At 54.7% G+C, this 14,969-nt stretch overlaps 2 protein-coding genes across 2 annotated transcripts in view; one reads left to right on the top strand and one right to left on the bottom strand.

Moving 5' to 3' along the window:
* Positions 1–257: 257 nt before the first annotated feature.
* MST1 (macrophage stimulating 1 (hepatocyte growth factor-like)) lies at positions 258–4,746 on the bottom strand. Its single transcript, XM_006892901.1, has 18 exons — positions 4,674–4,746; positions 3,878–4,025; positions 3,681–3,793; positions 3,484–3,598; positions 3,266–3,402; positions 3,064–3,184; positions 2,831–2,949; positions 2,478–2,646; positions 2,245–2,375; positions 2,040–2,142; positions 1,775–1,911; positions 1,644–1,679; positions 1,449–1,569; positions 1,238–1,315; positions 947–1,093; positions 763–869; positions 523–662; positions 258–419 (listed from the first exon to the last, which is right to left on the bottom strand). The coding sequence occupies exons 1-18, from the start codon at positions 4,723–4,725 to the stop codon at positions 258–260; spliced, it is 2,136 nt and encodes a 711-aa protein (XP_006892963.1). The 5' UTR covers positions 4,726–4,746.
* Positions 4,747–7,238: 2,492 nt separating this feature from the next.
* RNF123 (ring finger protein 123) overlaps positions 7,239–14,969 on the top strand; it is a 26,083-nt gene continuing 18,352 nt past the window's right edge. Inside the window, exons 1-10 of the mRNA XM_006892899.1 lie at positions 7,239–7,314; positions 8,958–9,056; positions 9,292–9,376; positions 12,972–13,051; positions 13,180–13,274; positions 13,620–13,674; positions 13,785–13,870; positions 14,148–14,234; positions 14,448–14,515; positions 14,650–14,775. Coding sequence (XP_006892961.1) covers positions 8,984–9,056; positions 9,292–9,376; positions 12,972–13,051; positions 13,180–13,274; positions 13,620–13,674; positions 13,785–13,870; positions 14,148–14,234; positions 14,448–14,515; positions 14,650–14,775 — 755 coding nt within the window. The 5' untranslated portion in view covers positions 7,239–7,314; positions 8,958–8,983. The remainder of the gene's footprint in view (positions 7,315–8,957; positions 9,057–9,291; positions 9,377–12,971; positions 13,052–13,179; positions 13,275–13,619; positions 13,675–13,784; positions 13,871–14,147; positions 14,235–14,447; positions 14,516–14,649; positions 14,776–14,969) is intronic.

Genomic DNA, 14,969 nt, shown 5'->3' with positions numbered 1-14,969 from the left:
TGACACAAGCTGCCCTCCACCACCCTTCTCCAAACAGTGTGTCTAAGGGATTGGAGAGCCCACTCCTCCCACAGCACCCACAGGCTAAGGTCATCCCACGGCCAGACTGTCCACGCAGCCCTAGTGAGGAGTTAACAACTCCCTTCCTAAAAGCAGAGGCTATGAAGTTCTCCGTACAGGCTTAAGAAGGAAAGATGGCGACACATCTGCCAGGAAGCTCCATCCTTCTCTCAGGGTGCATGGGGTTGAAGCCAGGCCTAGCCCAATTGTATGACCTTGTGAATCCAGTCCACAAACATGGAGACACGTGTGAAGATGGCAGGCCAGCGGGCCCGGGCACACACTCGGTTGGGGATTATAATTCCCTCCAGGACCCAACAGTTGTGGGTAAAGCAGGCAAGTGGGCCCCCGTAATCCCCCTGGCAGATAGGAAAAGTGGTAAGGAGACTCTGGGCCTCAGCAGAGACTAGCCCCCTTGGGGATGAAGTAGGACATTTCCAGCTCCCTGTGCCCTCCACTGACCTCACAGGCCCCAACAGGGACCTTCGGGCCATCAGTACACATCTCACTCTCCTGTACGCGTCCTCGGTGCTTGACATTACAGTCCTGGTTAGAGATGACCCTCAACACAGCCACATTCAGTACCGTGGCGTCACCTGTGCCTACAATGTATTAGGGACGGGGACAAGAAGAGGGTTCTTGAGTAGACCCAGGGCTGGCCAGGCCTAGCCCAGAACCAGCCATGTCCTCATGCTATGCTACCTTTGGTTTCGCCCCAGCCTGCGATCTCACACTTGGTCCCTGGAGGCACCACGTACAGCTCAGGGGGCAGGCAGATCAGGGCCACACGCTGGTTCAGGGTCACAGGTCTACAGCGGAAAGGTGGACACTGGAGGCCTGAGACTGCAAGGTCTGGCGCCACCTCCCACACTACCCCTTCACCCACCTCTCAAGCTTGAGCAGGACAAGGTGGGAGTCTGAGGGTCCACACACCATCCTGGCCACTGGGACCCGCTGCAGATCAGGCTCCCCAGGCTGTGGGCTCTGGAACATGGTGCCCAGCCACACTTCATAGCCCAGGAGAGACACATGGCTGAGGAGGGAAGCCCTGGGAGGTCAGTCATGTGCCCTGGTCAGCTGTTCCAAGCAGCACCTGTTAGCTTGTCTGGGTAAAGTTTCTGGGAAGGGGCAAAGGAAGTGGTAGGACTACACCCCACTCAAAACACAGAAGGCTCACCAGGAAGAGAAGCACTGGCGGGCTGTCACCACCCACTGCTCTTTGACAAGCGATCCTCCGCAGAAATGTTGTCCCTGCCTGGGGTGGATGGGATAGAAGGCGTGGCTGGGTCAGCCCGCCATGGCCTGGCAGAGGTCCTCATCAACTCTCCATAACCCCAGGGGGCACAGCCTCAGCCTCTGTGCCCGGTGGATAGTGGATTGAGCCTCACCGGTTGCGCAGGCTGACTGTCCAGGGCGAGTTCCCAGGCTGGCCCCCTACCACTCGAAAGTTCAAGCGCATCTGGGGCTGTCGGTCCACCCGCAGGCCACACTCCTCAAGCTGCACCTGACCTGGAGGGCAGGGTGAGCTAGATGAGACTCAGATGGACTAAAGGCCCCAGCTCGCACCTGTCACAGCCCCGCACCTGGGGGATCCAAGATGGATGGCGGCCGGTCGTCCTCTGAAAGAACAAGTCCATCTGCGTTAAGGGACCCCAGTCCCTGCGCCGGGCCCAGGCGGTGGGGCAGGGCTGCGGGGCATGTTGCCGGCGCTCACCGCAGCGCTGCAGGGCACAGTAATCAAATAGGGTCTGGGGATCGGTGGTGTAGCACCAGGGCCCGTGGCGGTCCCCGTCTGGATTTCGGCAATAGTTCTCCTTCAGTTTGGCGTGCGGAGTCAGGGTGGGCGTGAACCTGGATGGGAGGGAATGTGGTCACAATCAGGTCGCCCCAATTCTCTTTAGGCTCTGATCTTAAAAGCCCATAGTGAGGCTCAGACCCCTCTGGGCCAACCCCCGCCACCACTGGCCGGGGCGACTCACTGCGGCTTGTGCGGGGTCTCCGCCGCCCAGCGCTGGCAAGGGACGCCCTTCCGGGTCTTGTTAACTGAACCGCGGTACTGCTCGCCCGCGCCTCGGTAGCACTCTGGGGCGGAGGCGGAGGCGGCCATGAGCCCGACCCCAGCTCGACCCCTCAGGCAGCGCCACTCCCCAAAGGCCAGGCTCGTCCCCGCCTCCCGGGCCTCACCCTCGGGGCGCACGTCGTCCGCGCAGCGCGGGATCTGGTAGCAGAAGGCCATGCGCATGCCCGGCCGCGACGTGAAGCACCAGGGCGCCTCGGAGCCGTCGGGGTTCCTGCAGAAGTTCTCCCGAAGGTCCCTGCGTAGGCAGGCCCTCGTGGGGTCCCTGTCCACCCGCCTCGGGTCCCGCCCGCGGGAGTTCCCACCTCGCCCCCCGCCCCGCGTCCTCCCACCACCTCACTTGCACGCGTATTTCTCGGGCGCAAAGCGGTGCTGATGCGGACTCTGCGCGTCCCAGCGCTGGCAGGGCACACCGGCCGCCGTGGTGTTGGCGGAGCCCCGGTAGCCCTCGCCCTTTCCGCGGAAGCATTTGAGCGTGGTGGCCTCCTGGTGCGGTTGTGCCTCGGACCCTTGGATGGACGGAGCAGCTGGGACCCACAGCGGAACGGGGACCCAGGCTAGGTCCGAGCTGGTTCCTCCCAGGTTCTCCATTCCTGGGGAGGGGGGCTCTCCACCCACTCCATGCCCGGCCCCGCCCCCTCTAGGTATGCTCCCCATATTGCCCCAGCTGCCCAGACCCCATGGGCGCCCCACCGCAGCTGGGGAGGTCGCAGAACTCTCGCTCGACCAGCGGGTCGGTGGTGTAGCACCAGGGCCTCTCAGAGCCGTCCGGATTCCGGCAGTAGTTATCGTCCAGACTTTTGTCTAAGAACCTGGGGACGGTAGCGGGCCCTCAGACACCCCCCCCCATTCCAGTTCTTCCCTTGGCGTGCCCGACCCCCACCTCCACCTCTTTAACCCGGCGGCATCCATCCGTCCACACGAACTTGCTGGGCTCGAAGGGGTGAGGGTGCGGGTGCTGAAGGTCCCAGCGCTGACATTCACGCCCTGACTCGGTGCGGTCCACCGAACCACGGTAATCCTCGCCGTTGCACCAAACACAAGCGGCTGGGGGAGCCAGACCATTACTGGATGCGCATGGGCCTGCCCCCTGCACACCCAGCGCCGCCCTCCACGCCACGTCCTTACCCTCCCGGCAGGACTGGATCCCACAGCTCTGGAAGCGCACTCTGGGGTCTGTGGTGTAGCACCAGGGACCTCCCGCATCCCCTTCAGGATTGCGGCAATAGTTCTCCTCCAGGCCATTCCGGAGGTTAGGAATATACCTGCGGGATGTGTAAGGCGTTGCATGCAGTTTGTGCTGGAGCGGTGACCAGGCAGGGATGGAAGGGCAATGTCTGTCTCACTTGTGGTCAACGGGGAATTTGTGGCTCCAGTGTTGGCAGGGCAGACCATTCTTGGTGGTGGCCACAGTGCCCCGATACCTGGCCCCACTGTCCATGATGCAGGTCCGTACATAGTCTTGGAGGAAAAGATGGATACTTAAGGTAGCCTGAGGCGCCGTGAGGCCCAGGCTTTGCCCCATCTCTCACCTGTCACTCACCTTTCTTCTGGAAGAGATCACAGCCCTCTGAACGCTGTAGTCTTGTGTTAGGTGAGTACTGGGTCCGCGGCAGTAGTTGGCAACCATGGCTACTTACATTGTAGTGGAAGGCTCTGGGGAGGCAGAGAGAGGAGTTCAACTGGCAGCTGACTACATTTCCCCTGCCTCACATTTCTGTAGGTCCCATGGCAACTAACCGGCAGTCGAGAAGAGACACACAGCGCCTGGCACACTCCTCAGCGTCTCGCACATTCTCCTGCCAAGCTCCAGGGTCCCTTGAGTGTAGCAGGTGCTGAAGTTCTGTACCCCGGAGCACTTGGAAGTCATTCAGCCCTGAGCGCTGCCCTGTGGGATGGGCATGTGATAGACACAAGGCAGGGGGGCATACATGTGTACCCACATACAAGTGTATCCATGAGTCCACATTTGGTTATGCGATAGACCAAGCTCCACTGCCTCTGGGAGAGACCCTTTGATCACATTCAAGGGCTCATTCCTCCCGCGGGGTGGGGGTGGGGGACCAAAGCCCAGATGTGGTAGCTATCACCAGTGACCTCTGTAGGGGGCCAGGCAATGGACTCAAGTTAAATATATACGCTCTATGAAGGCAGTGGTAAAGTCTACAAACTTTGCCTCAACTCATGTCTCATATGGAAATATCAAAGATCAAACCCACATAGCCCAGCTCAAGCATTCTGGTTTGACTCATTTAATCTGGGCTCTCGCTAGCAGGAGGAACATGTTCCAGGTTATGACTTCCCGTATGTTTGCCTGTTTCTGCCTGGCCCCAACACTGTCTCAATGCTACACCAGATGTGTAAATAAAGGGTAGTTAGTATGTGTAGTTCCAGGGCTGCTTGACCCTACACAAAAGGCCAAGGTCACTCATTGCCCAATGCCTGTAAGAAAATGAGCTTCTGCTTCAAAAAGCAGGATGAGCCTGGGACCAGCCTCTCCTAAAGGAAGATTCTGATTAAGGTGGGAGGAACTCACCAGGGACACCCGGGCATTGCAGCAGAAGCAACAGAACCAGGAGCCACTCCATCCTCCTGGCCGGAAGCTGCACTGTGACCTACTGCACCCTCATCCGGGAAGTTGTGAAACTTGTCTTTCTACAGGATTGGGTATCTTTGGCTCCACACCCCCAACTCCTGGGCTGCCGAGGTCTGACTGAAAGGTCCACACCTACTTTGATGTCCAGGAGCAATACGAGTGTATGTTAAATATACTTTGTTTAAAATGCACACCTTGGTGAAAGTGGGCTGAGGCTTAAGGTAGCATCAGCCCCAAACCAAGAGAGGAGTGGAGTATTACCAATTCTTCACTGTCCAGTTGGGGTAGTCACAGTAGTTTCCAGGGCCTGGAATTATTTCCCATTTTTCCACCACCCCTGACCTTAACTATGAACTACAACATGGAGAAGATCACAAACCATATCTGGGAGTATTCAAGTGTAAGCCATACACTAACCAGGTGATTTACTGTTTTTTGGAACAGACTAGTACAAAGTGATCTATTTAGGTGGAGCTAATAGAGACCTCTCCAAAGTACTAAGGAGCAAAAATGTCAGTCTGGACACTAAAGGGTGCCTGATCCAGGCCATAGTCTACAATTACTTGCTATGCATCTGAAAGATGGACAATGACTGGAGATGATAGAAGGAGAGTTGATGCCTTTGAGCTGTGGTGTTGAAGAAGAATATTGAATAGACCATGGACTGCTGGGAGAACAAATAGTTTCATCCTAGAGAGGGTGAGACCAGGCTGCTCCTTGGAGGCTAGGATTCTGAAACTTAGTCTAACATAAGCTGGGCATGTTGCAAGGCAGGATCAGTCCTTGGAGAGGGATGTTATGCTTAGGAAGGTGGAGGGACAGGGCAAGAGAGGAAGACCCTCAATGAGATGGATTGATTCAGTGACTGGGGTAGTGGGGATTGGTGTGTCAGAGACAATAAGATTGGCACAGGATAGAGCAGGGTTTAGGGCTGTTGTACATTGGATCACTATGAGTCGTAGGTGACTCAATGGCACATAACAGTAGAGATCAGGGAACTCTGGTGGCCTAGTGGTAAAAAACTGCATTGTAATCCCAAAGGCATACCATTTGACTCCACCAACTCCCGTGTGGGAGAAGGATAGACAATTTTCTCTCCTGAGATTTACTGTCTCTGCAAACCTGCTGGGAGATCAGTTTCAACTCGATGGCACACATCAACAACAACAGTAGAGACTGAAGTGCCCCTGATCCAGGCCGTGCTCTTTGTAATTACTTGCTATTTTTCAGAGAGCTGGACAATGAATAAGAATGACAGAAGAAGAATTGATGTCTTTGAGCTGTGGTGCTAGGAAAGAGTATTGAACATACACCATGGACTGCCGAAAGAACAAACGGGTCTGTCCCAGAGAGGACAGGTTGAAACCAGGTTGCTCTCTGGAGGCAAGGATTTTGAAGCTCTATCTCATGTACTTTGGGCATGTTGTCAGAAGGGATCAAGTCCTTGGAGAAGGACATTGTGCTTGGAAGGGTAAAAGGACAATACAGGTGAGGAAGACCCTGGATAAGATGGATTGATAGGGGCTGGAGCAGTAGGGTCAGGTGTTTCAGAGACAGTGAGATTGGCTCAGGATAGGACAGGGTTCAGAGCTATTGTGCATAGGGTCACTGTGAGTTGCAGGCAACTGGATAGCAGGTAACAACAACAGTCAGCAAGATGGAATCCTTTTGCTTTCAACCTTATACTGACCAGAGAGTCTGTGGAAAGAAGATGTAGGGGAAACCCCCCCCTCAAAAAAACAAACCCCAAAACAAAACGGGGGCAGGCAGGAAAAAAGGTGTGGGGCCACTCACAGGTCCCTTGGTCTGATGAAAGGGCCCTTATTCTGCAGCAGGTAGACTCCTAGCTAGGACGCATTCTTATGAACTGGCCCTAGGGGGCAGGTGTTAGGAAAGTTAAGTGAATGGACCTGCGGCATCCTGGGTTGGAGTGAAGCCCTTCTGTAGACTCTGCTGCCCCCAGAGCCCATGGGATTCTAGCCTCTGAGTAGTGACATGAAACATCTGAACCTCAGTTTTCTCCTGTAGATAATGTTCCCTTCCCCTACCCTGACCCTGCCAGCCCCCTTTTGCTCTCTTATCAGCCCCAGCTGTGGTAGGTCAGGCCCACGCCCCTGACACCAGAGCTAAGAGAACACTCCTCAGAGGTGCCGTCTCAAGGAAGGTGAGTGAAGTCTCCCGGTGGGTCTGAATGGGAGCAGGGTTGCAGGTGAGGGGTTAGAGTGACCCCTGCAGATCCTAGCGAACATCTGGGGAGGGCTCTAAGTGCAGTTAGGGCTGAGAAAGGGGGCTTAGAGGCCCCCAACTAAGTCATTGCATTCCTCCACAGCTGAGCTAAAAGCAATCGCCTGCGCCGCTGGGACTGGAAGGTTGTGGAGTGGTGGGGCGCACAGATGAGGCCGAGGCCAGCACAAACCTGCGGGAGACTGTGAAGGGGGCCTCCTAGTGGACGCCGTGCCTGTGCGCGTGCGCAGCGGGCGGCGCGGCGCGCGGGAGGGCGCGGAGTTTGGCCCTGCCCGGGCGCCGTAGCTGAAAGGTTGGGCGGATGTTGTGAGCCTGGACGAGGCCACCGAGGCTTCGGGTGAGTGAGGGGCAATCGGGCTCTGAGTGAGGCCGGTGCCCGTGGCTCCTCTCGCGGCCTCGGCTAGCTCACTGTTAGGGCGCCCGCTGCGCGAGAACCGCGGCCTATGGCGCGGGACCCTGGATAGGAACTGACCTGGAGGGTCCTCTGCATTTTGGGGCCGGGCAGGGGCTATTTAGGGGAGCCAAGCGCTGGCCTCGGCGTCCTTGGGCCCTGGGACCGGGATATGGCTAGGTTCTGAGCCCCGATCCCCGCCGAGGCTGGAAGGGGACCCCGTGGCATCAGGGTCAGCCTCACACCTGGGTCTTCAGCACCTGACACTCAGCGTGGAAGGCGTGCTGTTTGGATGAGTGACCTCATCTGATCATCCTTGCACCTGCTCGCTTGTGAGGGGAACAGCGGTCATGGACGCACGCTGAGTGCCCGGGATGTGAGTTCGGGCCAGGGAGTCACCTTCCTCGGTGCGGACTGTGAATGGCAGAAGTGTGTGGCGGGAACAGAGCCTGTGTGGAACGAGATAATAAATTGAGTTCCAGAGAAAGACGTTGGGGTAGAGGCAGTGCTGGAGGGCCAGGCTCTAGACCAGCCCGAGTTAAGAAAACTTTTTTTCTTCCAGTGATGTAAATGGCCTGTCTGTGCGCTTATTCTGCACAGGAGCCACGTGTGGCCGTGGAAGCATTGCAGTGAGGCTAGTAAGTTTGAGGAATAAACTTTGTAATTCTTTAAAACTTTAACAAATTCAGATTTATAGCCACATGTGTCTTGCGGCCACTGTATCAGACAGCACACCTTAGATCATGCGGCCAGTAGAAGGGGATGAGTCCAGGTAGTAGAGCAACTGGGCATCAGTGTGGTACTTGAGGATGGACTGCTGGGGAAAGAGCAGTATGGCGTTTGATGAGGACTGAGCAAACAGGGGGCTCACATGGGGTGCAGGGGCTGTGTGTAAGCAGGAACACAGAAATTAGGTCTGAGGACTAGGGGTGGGGGGAATCCTAGGGCTAAAGGGAACTCTGAAGGGACCTAGTGGTAAAAACTGTGCTACAGTCCCAAAGGCACGCGGTTCAAATCCACCAGATGCTCTGAGGGAGAATGTTTTGCAGTCTCTTCCTGTGTGATTTACTGCCTCCGAAAACCTGCAGGAGGATCAGCTATGGATCAATTCCAATTCAACAGCAAATAACAGGACTGAATTAGAGACTGACTGTAGGGTGTCCGCAGGACTGTGACAGAAGATGGTCCCAAGCCTGTCAATGGCGCAATACTCTTGGGGGATGTGGTGTAGTGTTCTTTGGGTATGCGCTGGACCTCATAGGACTTACAGCTGAGGTTGATTACAGGGCTGCCTCACTTTGGACATTAGTCTGACTTGTCCAAAATCAAGACATTTAGTGGTTCAGCAAATATGTCTCTGACCAACAGAAGAAATAGGGCCTTGTTCCTATCACAAGGGCGTAGGCCTAGTGCCCAGGGATACCACCCACCCTCCCTGCTTAGGAAGCTGGAAGCCCCGGGCCTGGGTTGCTATGTGTATGGCTGCACCTGTCTTCATCTGCCCCAAGCCTTCTTGCCATTCCATGACTGGGGTCAAGTGTGGGGGCTCCTGGCTGGCTTCAAGCAAATGAGCTCTGCCTCTGGCTCAGTCCCCAGGACCATTGAGAGATGAAGAATGGCGTCCAAAGGGTCCGGCGTGTCTTTCTCCCGAAAAAGCTATAGGCTGACCTCAGATGCCAAGGTCACAGGTAAGGGTTGGGAGGGAGTTCATTGTGTTGGGAGGAAGGGGCAGAGGCAACAAAGGCCCGGCTCTGACCAGCTGCAGGCCCAGCTGTCCCCACTTGTTTGCGACTCTAAGGAGCAGTGCACCCAGCATGGATGGTCTTTCCGACTGCTGGGATTGGCCGAGGACTTCTAGGGCCAGCAAAGGCCACGAGCTGAACTACCACATGACCCTCTTCTCCCCTCTAACCTGTGGTCTAGGTATCGTGCATGAGAAGCTGCTGAGTGACTACCTGCACCGTGTTTTCTCCTCTCCCGATCAGCGGTCCCCCGCAGCCACCAGCAGGTATGGTTGGAGATGTACCTAAATCCATCACACACACCAGAGGCTGGAGTCGTGAGGAGGGGCAGCCTTGACCCCAGACAGGCTGGATTGGGCTTCATCCTCACCTTCAGTCCAAGACCTTCAGTTTCTGGGTTCTACTTCTTCATTTCTCCAGACAGTGCTAGACCCTCCTACTGAGGGCGTTAGGGAGGACAAGGGGACGTGGATGTCCAGCGCCCACCATCACACCTGTGACTCCTTACTTAGCATCACATCTTATGCCCACCCATCCATACCACACTCCCTCCCCCAGCCCCTTATAACTTCTGCCAAAACTTGTTAAGTTCATGCACTGCCAAATGTGTAAGCGTTGATGTTTAGTCTGACAGAAGTTATAACAGAAACTTAGAAATAGATGAAATTAGAAAAAGCACTGTCTGCTTGTATCTATTTGAGTATTACTCCTTTCTGTTTTTGTTTTTTTGTTTTTTTAATGTCCTAACGTATCATATGCACTTTTAGATAATAGGGTATTGTTGTTATGGGCCGTTGAGTCGCCTGCGACTCATAGTGGCCCTGTGTACAACAGCCCTAAACTCTGCTCTGTCTTGTGCCAGTCGCACTGTCTCCGACACACCCATCCCGATTACCCTAGTCACTGAGTCAGTCCACCTCATAGAGGGCCTTCCCCTCCTGCATTGTCCCTCTCCAAGGAGCAGTCCCTCCTTAAAACATGTCCAGAGTGTCTTAGACAGAGCCTTAGAATCCTTGCCTCCAAGGAGCCGCCCGGTTTACCCCTTTCCAGGATGAATCTGTTTGTTTTCCTAGCAGTCCATGGTACCCTCAGTACTCTTCTCCAGCACCACAGCTCAAAGGCATCAATTCTCCTTCTATCCTCCTTAGTCATTGTCCAACTCTCTGATGCATAACAAGTGATAGCAAAGACCATGGCCTGTATCAGGCGCACCTTAGTCTCCAGAGAGACACCATTGCTCTTCAGTATTTTGAAGAGGTCCCTAACAGCAGACTTTCCCATGACGATACGTCTTTTAATTTCCTGGCTACTGGTGCCAAGAGTGTTGACCACGGAGCCAAGCAAACTAAATCTGTGAACAATCTCAGTCTCTTCACCATCCATCCTGATGCTGCCAGTTGGTCCAGTGGTGAGAATCTTTGTCTTCTTGACATTGAACCTCAATCCATATTGGGGGCTGCAGTCCTTGACCCTCTGTAGCAAGCACTTCTGTTAAGTCCACTTCTCTCTTTTTTTAAAAAAAAGAGATTAAAAACAGCCTTATTGCAGTATAATTGACATGGAGACTGAAGAGCATATATTTAAAGTTACAGCTGGGGTTTTGACATACATGTCATCCATGACACCATCAAGATAACATGCCCCTCACCTCAAGAAGTGTAGATTTTTGAATTCTGTTTTTGTTACCACATACTTTACTCACAAATGTGTCAAAAGAAACATTACAACTCAAATCTGCATGGGGGTCCCTTAGTCTTGGGGTCTGCTGTGGCCACCGACACTACTTTGATTTGGGAGTGTTTTTGTCCTTTGTGGGCAATATTACGAGAATATGCATGCTCAGAATTGGAATCATATGGTGAGAGAAATTGACCTTTAATCACTTTTAAAGCTGTTGCCAAATTAACTTCTTCAAAGGGTCACGTAAGTCCTCGCTCCACACAGGCCTGAGGGTCCAGCTTCTCTGCCCCTCAGCAGCCTTAGGTCCCCGAGAAGACACCAAGGTTGGCATCACCACCTATTCCGTTTAAGGGGTTGTACTAGTTAGAGGGTTCCTACTTTTGGAGGATGACTGCCCACCCCCCACCCCAACCCCCATTTGGGCCTGTTCCGAGGGGCCATCTGATCCCTGCCTTTAATGATACCGGAGATGGCCATGCCACCGCCAGTGTCATGCGTGCCAAGAGGAGGAGCAGGTGACGGGGCCGTCAGTTGGGTTGTGGGCATGCAGGCCCTCGGGAAACCCAGGAGGGGCATGCCAGTTAGTGCTGGAGCTGGCCAGACAGGGTGCTTGCGGGGGCTCAGTGGAGATGACAACTCACGCTGTCCTCGTGCGTGCCACTGGGGACAGCAGCAAAACTGCAGTAGCCTTCTCTTGACGTGAGCCCACAAGACCTAATAATGAAGAAGCCTCTATTAGCCCTGAGCCCACTGGGCACATCACAGATGGGCTTGGTTGTAGCCTTCCACAGTGGTGGCTGGGAACCCCACTCTGGGGCCACTCGCTGGTCTTTACCTCCTGTACTTCAGGGTTAGTAGTGGGTTACAGCAGGAGAATGTGGGATCCCTGAGTTTGAGCCGGAGCTCACTTGCCAGAGAGTTGTTTTGGCCCATCCACCTCCCCTCCTGGAGCCCCCTCTTGTCAGTAAGTAGGGTAAGAGTCAGGATCAGCGGTGGAAGAACAGGTGTTGGCCGGCAGAAGGTCCCTGCTCTGCCCAAGCCCTACTAGTTGCCACTGCCCCATGCCCTGCTATTATTAGCAGCTGAGCTCAGGACACAGCCAGTCAGCATTATATGGAGTCCTTTCTCCTCTGTGCATGTGTGTTTCGGGGTGCGGCATCCAGTCGGGGCAGGTGGCCATGTGCTTCATTGACCATCCATCCATGGGCAAATGGGGGCAAGACAGAGCCAGCAGCAGTTCCGTTAGCAGAAGGTGGAGGCCTTTATCTGTCAGCAAGATAGTAAATTGGCAACAACTACAAAGTCTCCCCTGACTTTAGGCTGGAGATCTATCCCTAAAGGAATCTTGAGTCTTGGGCTTAAGGCTGGACTAGCTGGTCATGGTACTGACCACTCTGGAGATTACCTCTCCCCAGTCTTCCTCTCAGACGAAATGAAAGCAGCCATCCTTGAGAGCAGCTCTGGGCTACGTGGGAGCCTGTGTTGGTCCTTGCTATCCACAGCAACCCCGGTTTGCAGGCATTCTTTCCCTTTTATACATGAGTGAGTTAAGACTTAGGACAGTTCTTTTAAAAGTATTATATTTTAGGGCACTATGTTTATCGTAAGAGTACGGAATAAGGGTTGCAGAGTGGATTATATTTGGGGTTGGGGTGTGGTTGGGGGATGTGTGTGGGGGATTGTGTACCAATGAGGGAGTTTTTCTTTTGCTTTTCAAGGAGAGGAGCAAATGGGGGGGTGGAGGGAGGAAGGGGGGGCGGGGAGAAGGGTACAACAATGAATGAATGGAATTCCAAAATCTCTGTAGATGTTCATTGAAATGAAAAATAAAAAGAACTCTTGCAAAAAAAAAAAAGACTTAGGACAGTTCTGAGAGGTACCAAATCGAACTTGTCAGATTTTTTTTTAACTATTTTTTGTGTATGTGTAGCGTCAAATCAGATCTGACTGGTACAAGATTGCCCCTCCTTCTCCAGCAGAGCATCTGGTGCATTCGAACTTCATACCTCTGGGATTAGATTTTTCGTTTTCTGATCCTCAGCACGATAAACTCTAGGACCAAGCATGGAGTCTGGGCAGCACCGTTACAAAACCCAGAAGGAAACAGATGAGAGTGGAGGTTATTGTCATCGACAGGTTTCAAGGCCTTGTGTACCACTCATAGCCTCTTACTCTCCCCAGGAAACCCCTGAACTTCCAGAACCTGCCAGAGCATCTGGACCAGCTGCTGCAGGTCGACAACGCAGATGAGGAAAGCCAGGGTATGTGGCAGCCTCTGAGATGGGTGAGACTGGGACCTGGGGGAGGCCTTGGGGCTGCCCTGGTGAACTCGGAACACCCTATGCATTCTACCAAACCCCACCTGACCCCGCACCTCTCCCCTTCCCAGGACAAGATGAAGGGCGTCTTGGCCCATCCACTGTGGTGCTGGACCACACGGGTGGCTTTGAGGGGCTTCTTCTGGTTGATGATGATCTCCTCGGGGTGAGTGAGGGCTCACGTTCCTCCTGATGTGTTCTTTGTCTGCACTCATCCTACTGGGGCTACAACCACAAATCCATCCTCGTGTGACCTCAGACCATTGATTCTCAGCCCCCATACCTTCCTGATTATCTCTTGATGTGACGACAGCCCCAGCTTCTCCTGTCATGGCTCCTGCTGTTCTCCTGACTCAGGCCTGTCCTTTCTCTGCCCCATGAGGCACAGTGCAGTGTTGGCTACCATAGACAAGCACCCCTCAGGCTGGCTCAGGTGGAGGTGGGCCTGTCTCCCCCAGGGAGGCACTCTGTGTGCCTGGGAGGAGGCTCACAACTCCTGCTTTCCACCCAGGTGATCGGACATAGCAACTTTGGAACAATCCGTTCCACGACCTGTGTGTACAAAGGTAAGGCCGGCTCCACTGTAGCCTGTGGACTTTGGGAAGAAGTGTGAGAATGCAGGCAATGGGTGCTGTGTTCCCTGTGAGGACCAAGTCCCTGACTCGGCTCTCTGTAGGAAAATGGCTATACGAGGTGCTCATCTCCTCCCAGGGGCTCATGCAGATCGGCTGGTGTACCATCAACTGCCGCTTCAATCAGGAGGTACACACCAGGTGGGGGGCTCCCCTCAGGGAGAGCTACTGCCGCAAGTGGTGTTAGAGTTCAGGTTCAGGCAGCCCTCAGTCTGTGCAGGGCCAGGGTCGGCTCGGGACTAACCAAGACACCAGAGGGGAATGGGCTCTGCCCGATTGCAGGGCACCCTGCCTGTCCTCAGAGCGTCAGCCACCTTTTCCCAAAGCACATAGGGCCACGGTTGGTGGCCCGTGGCTTCCAGCCCTGCCACTTGACCCTCAGGAACTCACAGGAAGCTCTTCCCTAGGAGGGGGTTGGAGACACACACAACTCCTACGCCTATGATGGAAACCGGGTGCGCAAGTGGAACGTGACCACGACAAATTATGGCAAGGTGAGGGCCCAGCTCACTGCCCCGTGGCCATCCCATAGCAGGGCTGGCACTGTGGGGCAACTATGAGGAATCAGAGGGGGATATAAGGGGCAGGAACTCAGGTCCTCTGTACTGTGACCTCTCCCCTGGGTGGCAGTGGGACCATAGTGGAAGGGACAGGGTAGCCAGGCAGCTGGGCTTCTGCACGTCTGTAAGACTTCCTCCCTTGGGCAGGCATGGGCTGCAGGGGACATCGTGAGTTGCCTCATCGACTTGGACGACGGTACCCTATCCTTCTGCCTGTGAGTCTCCCACCTGTCCCCAGATGGGGGCTGGGCCAAGTGTGTTGGTCTGAGGGTGGGAAGTCCCCAGCGAACAAGCCCATTTTGACCACGTCCTTCCTAGCGCTGGTCTACAAGCTCATCCTTCCATCCAGGAATGGTGTGTCACTGGGTACTGCCTTTGAGAACCTGTCCAGGGGCCTAGGCATGGCCTACTTCCCAGCCATCAGTCTCTCATTCAAGGAGTCCGTGGCCTTCAACTTCGGCAGCCGTCCCCTGCGATATCCTTTTGGGAAGGTGGCTGTGGGCCTCTCAGGCATTCTTGGGGAAGCTGGAGGGCAGAGCTGCCTGATCCAAGACTTCTGTGGGCGGATCGCAGGCACAGAGCTGCCCTAAAGAATGAGTAGGGTCCAGTGGCAGGTGCTGAGGACAGCAATCCCTGGGAGAACCTTGTTAGGTGGGACCCATTGTTGTC

This window comes from Elephantulus edwardii, unplaced genomic scaffold (assembly GCF_000299155.1).
Source record: "Elephantulus edwardii isolate Elephantulus edwardi_28Jun2011 unplaced genomic scaffold, EleEdw1.0 scaffold00121, whole genome shotgun sequence".
Taxonomy (NCBI): domain Eukaryota; kingdom Metazoa; phylum Chordata; class Mammalia; order Macroscelidea; family Macroscelididae; genus Elephantulus; species Elephantulus edwardii.
This window is presented reverse-complemented; position numbering and strand designations above follow the sequence as displayed.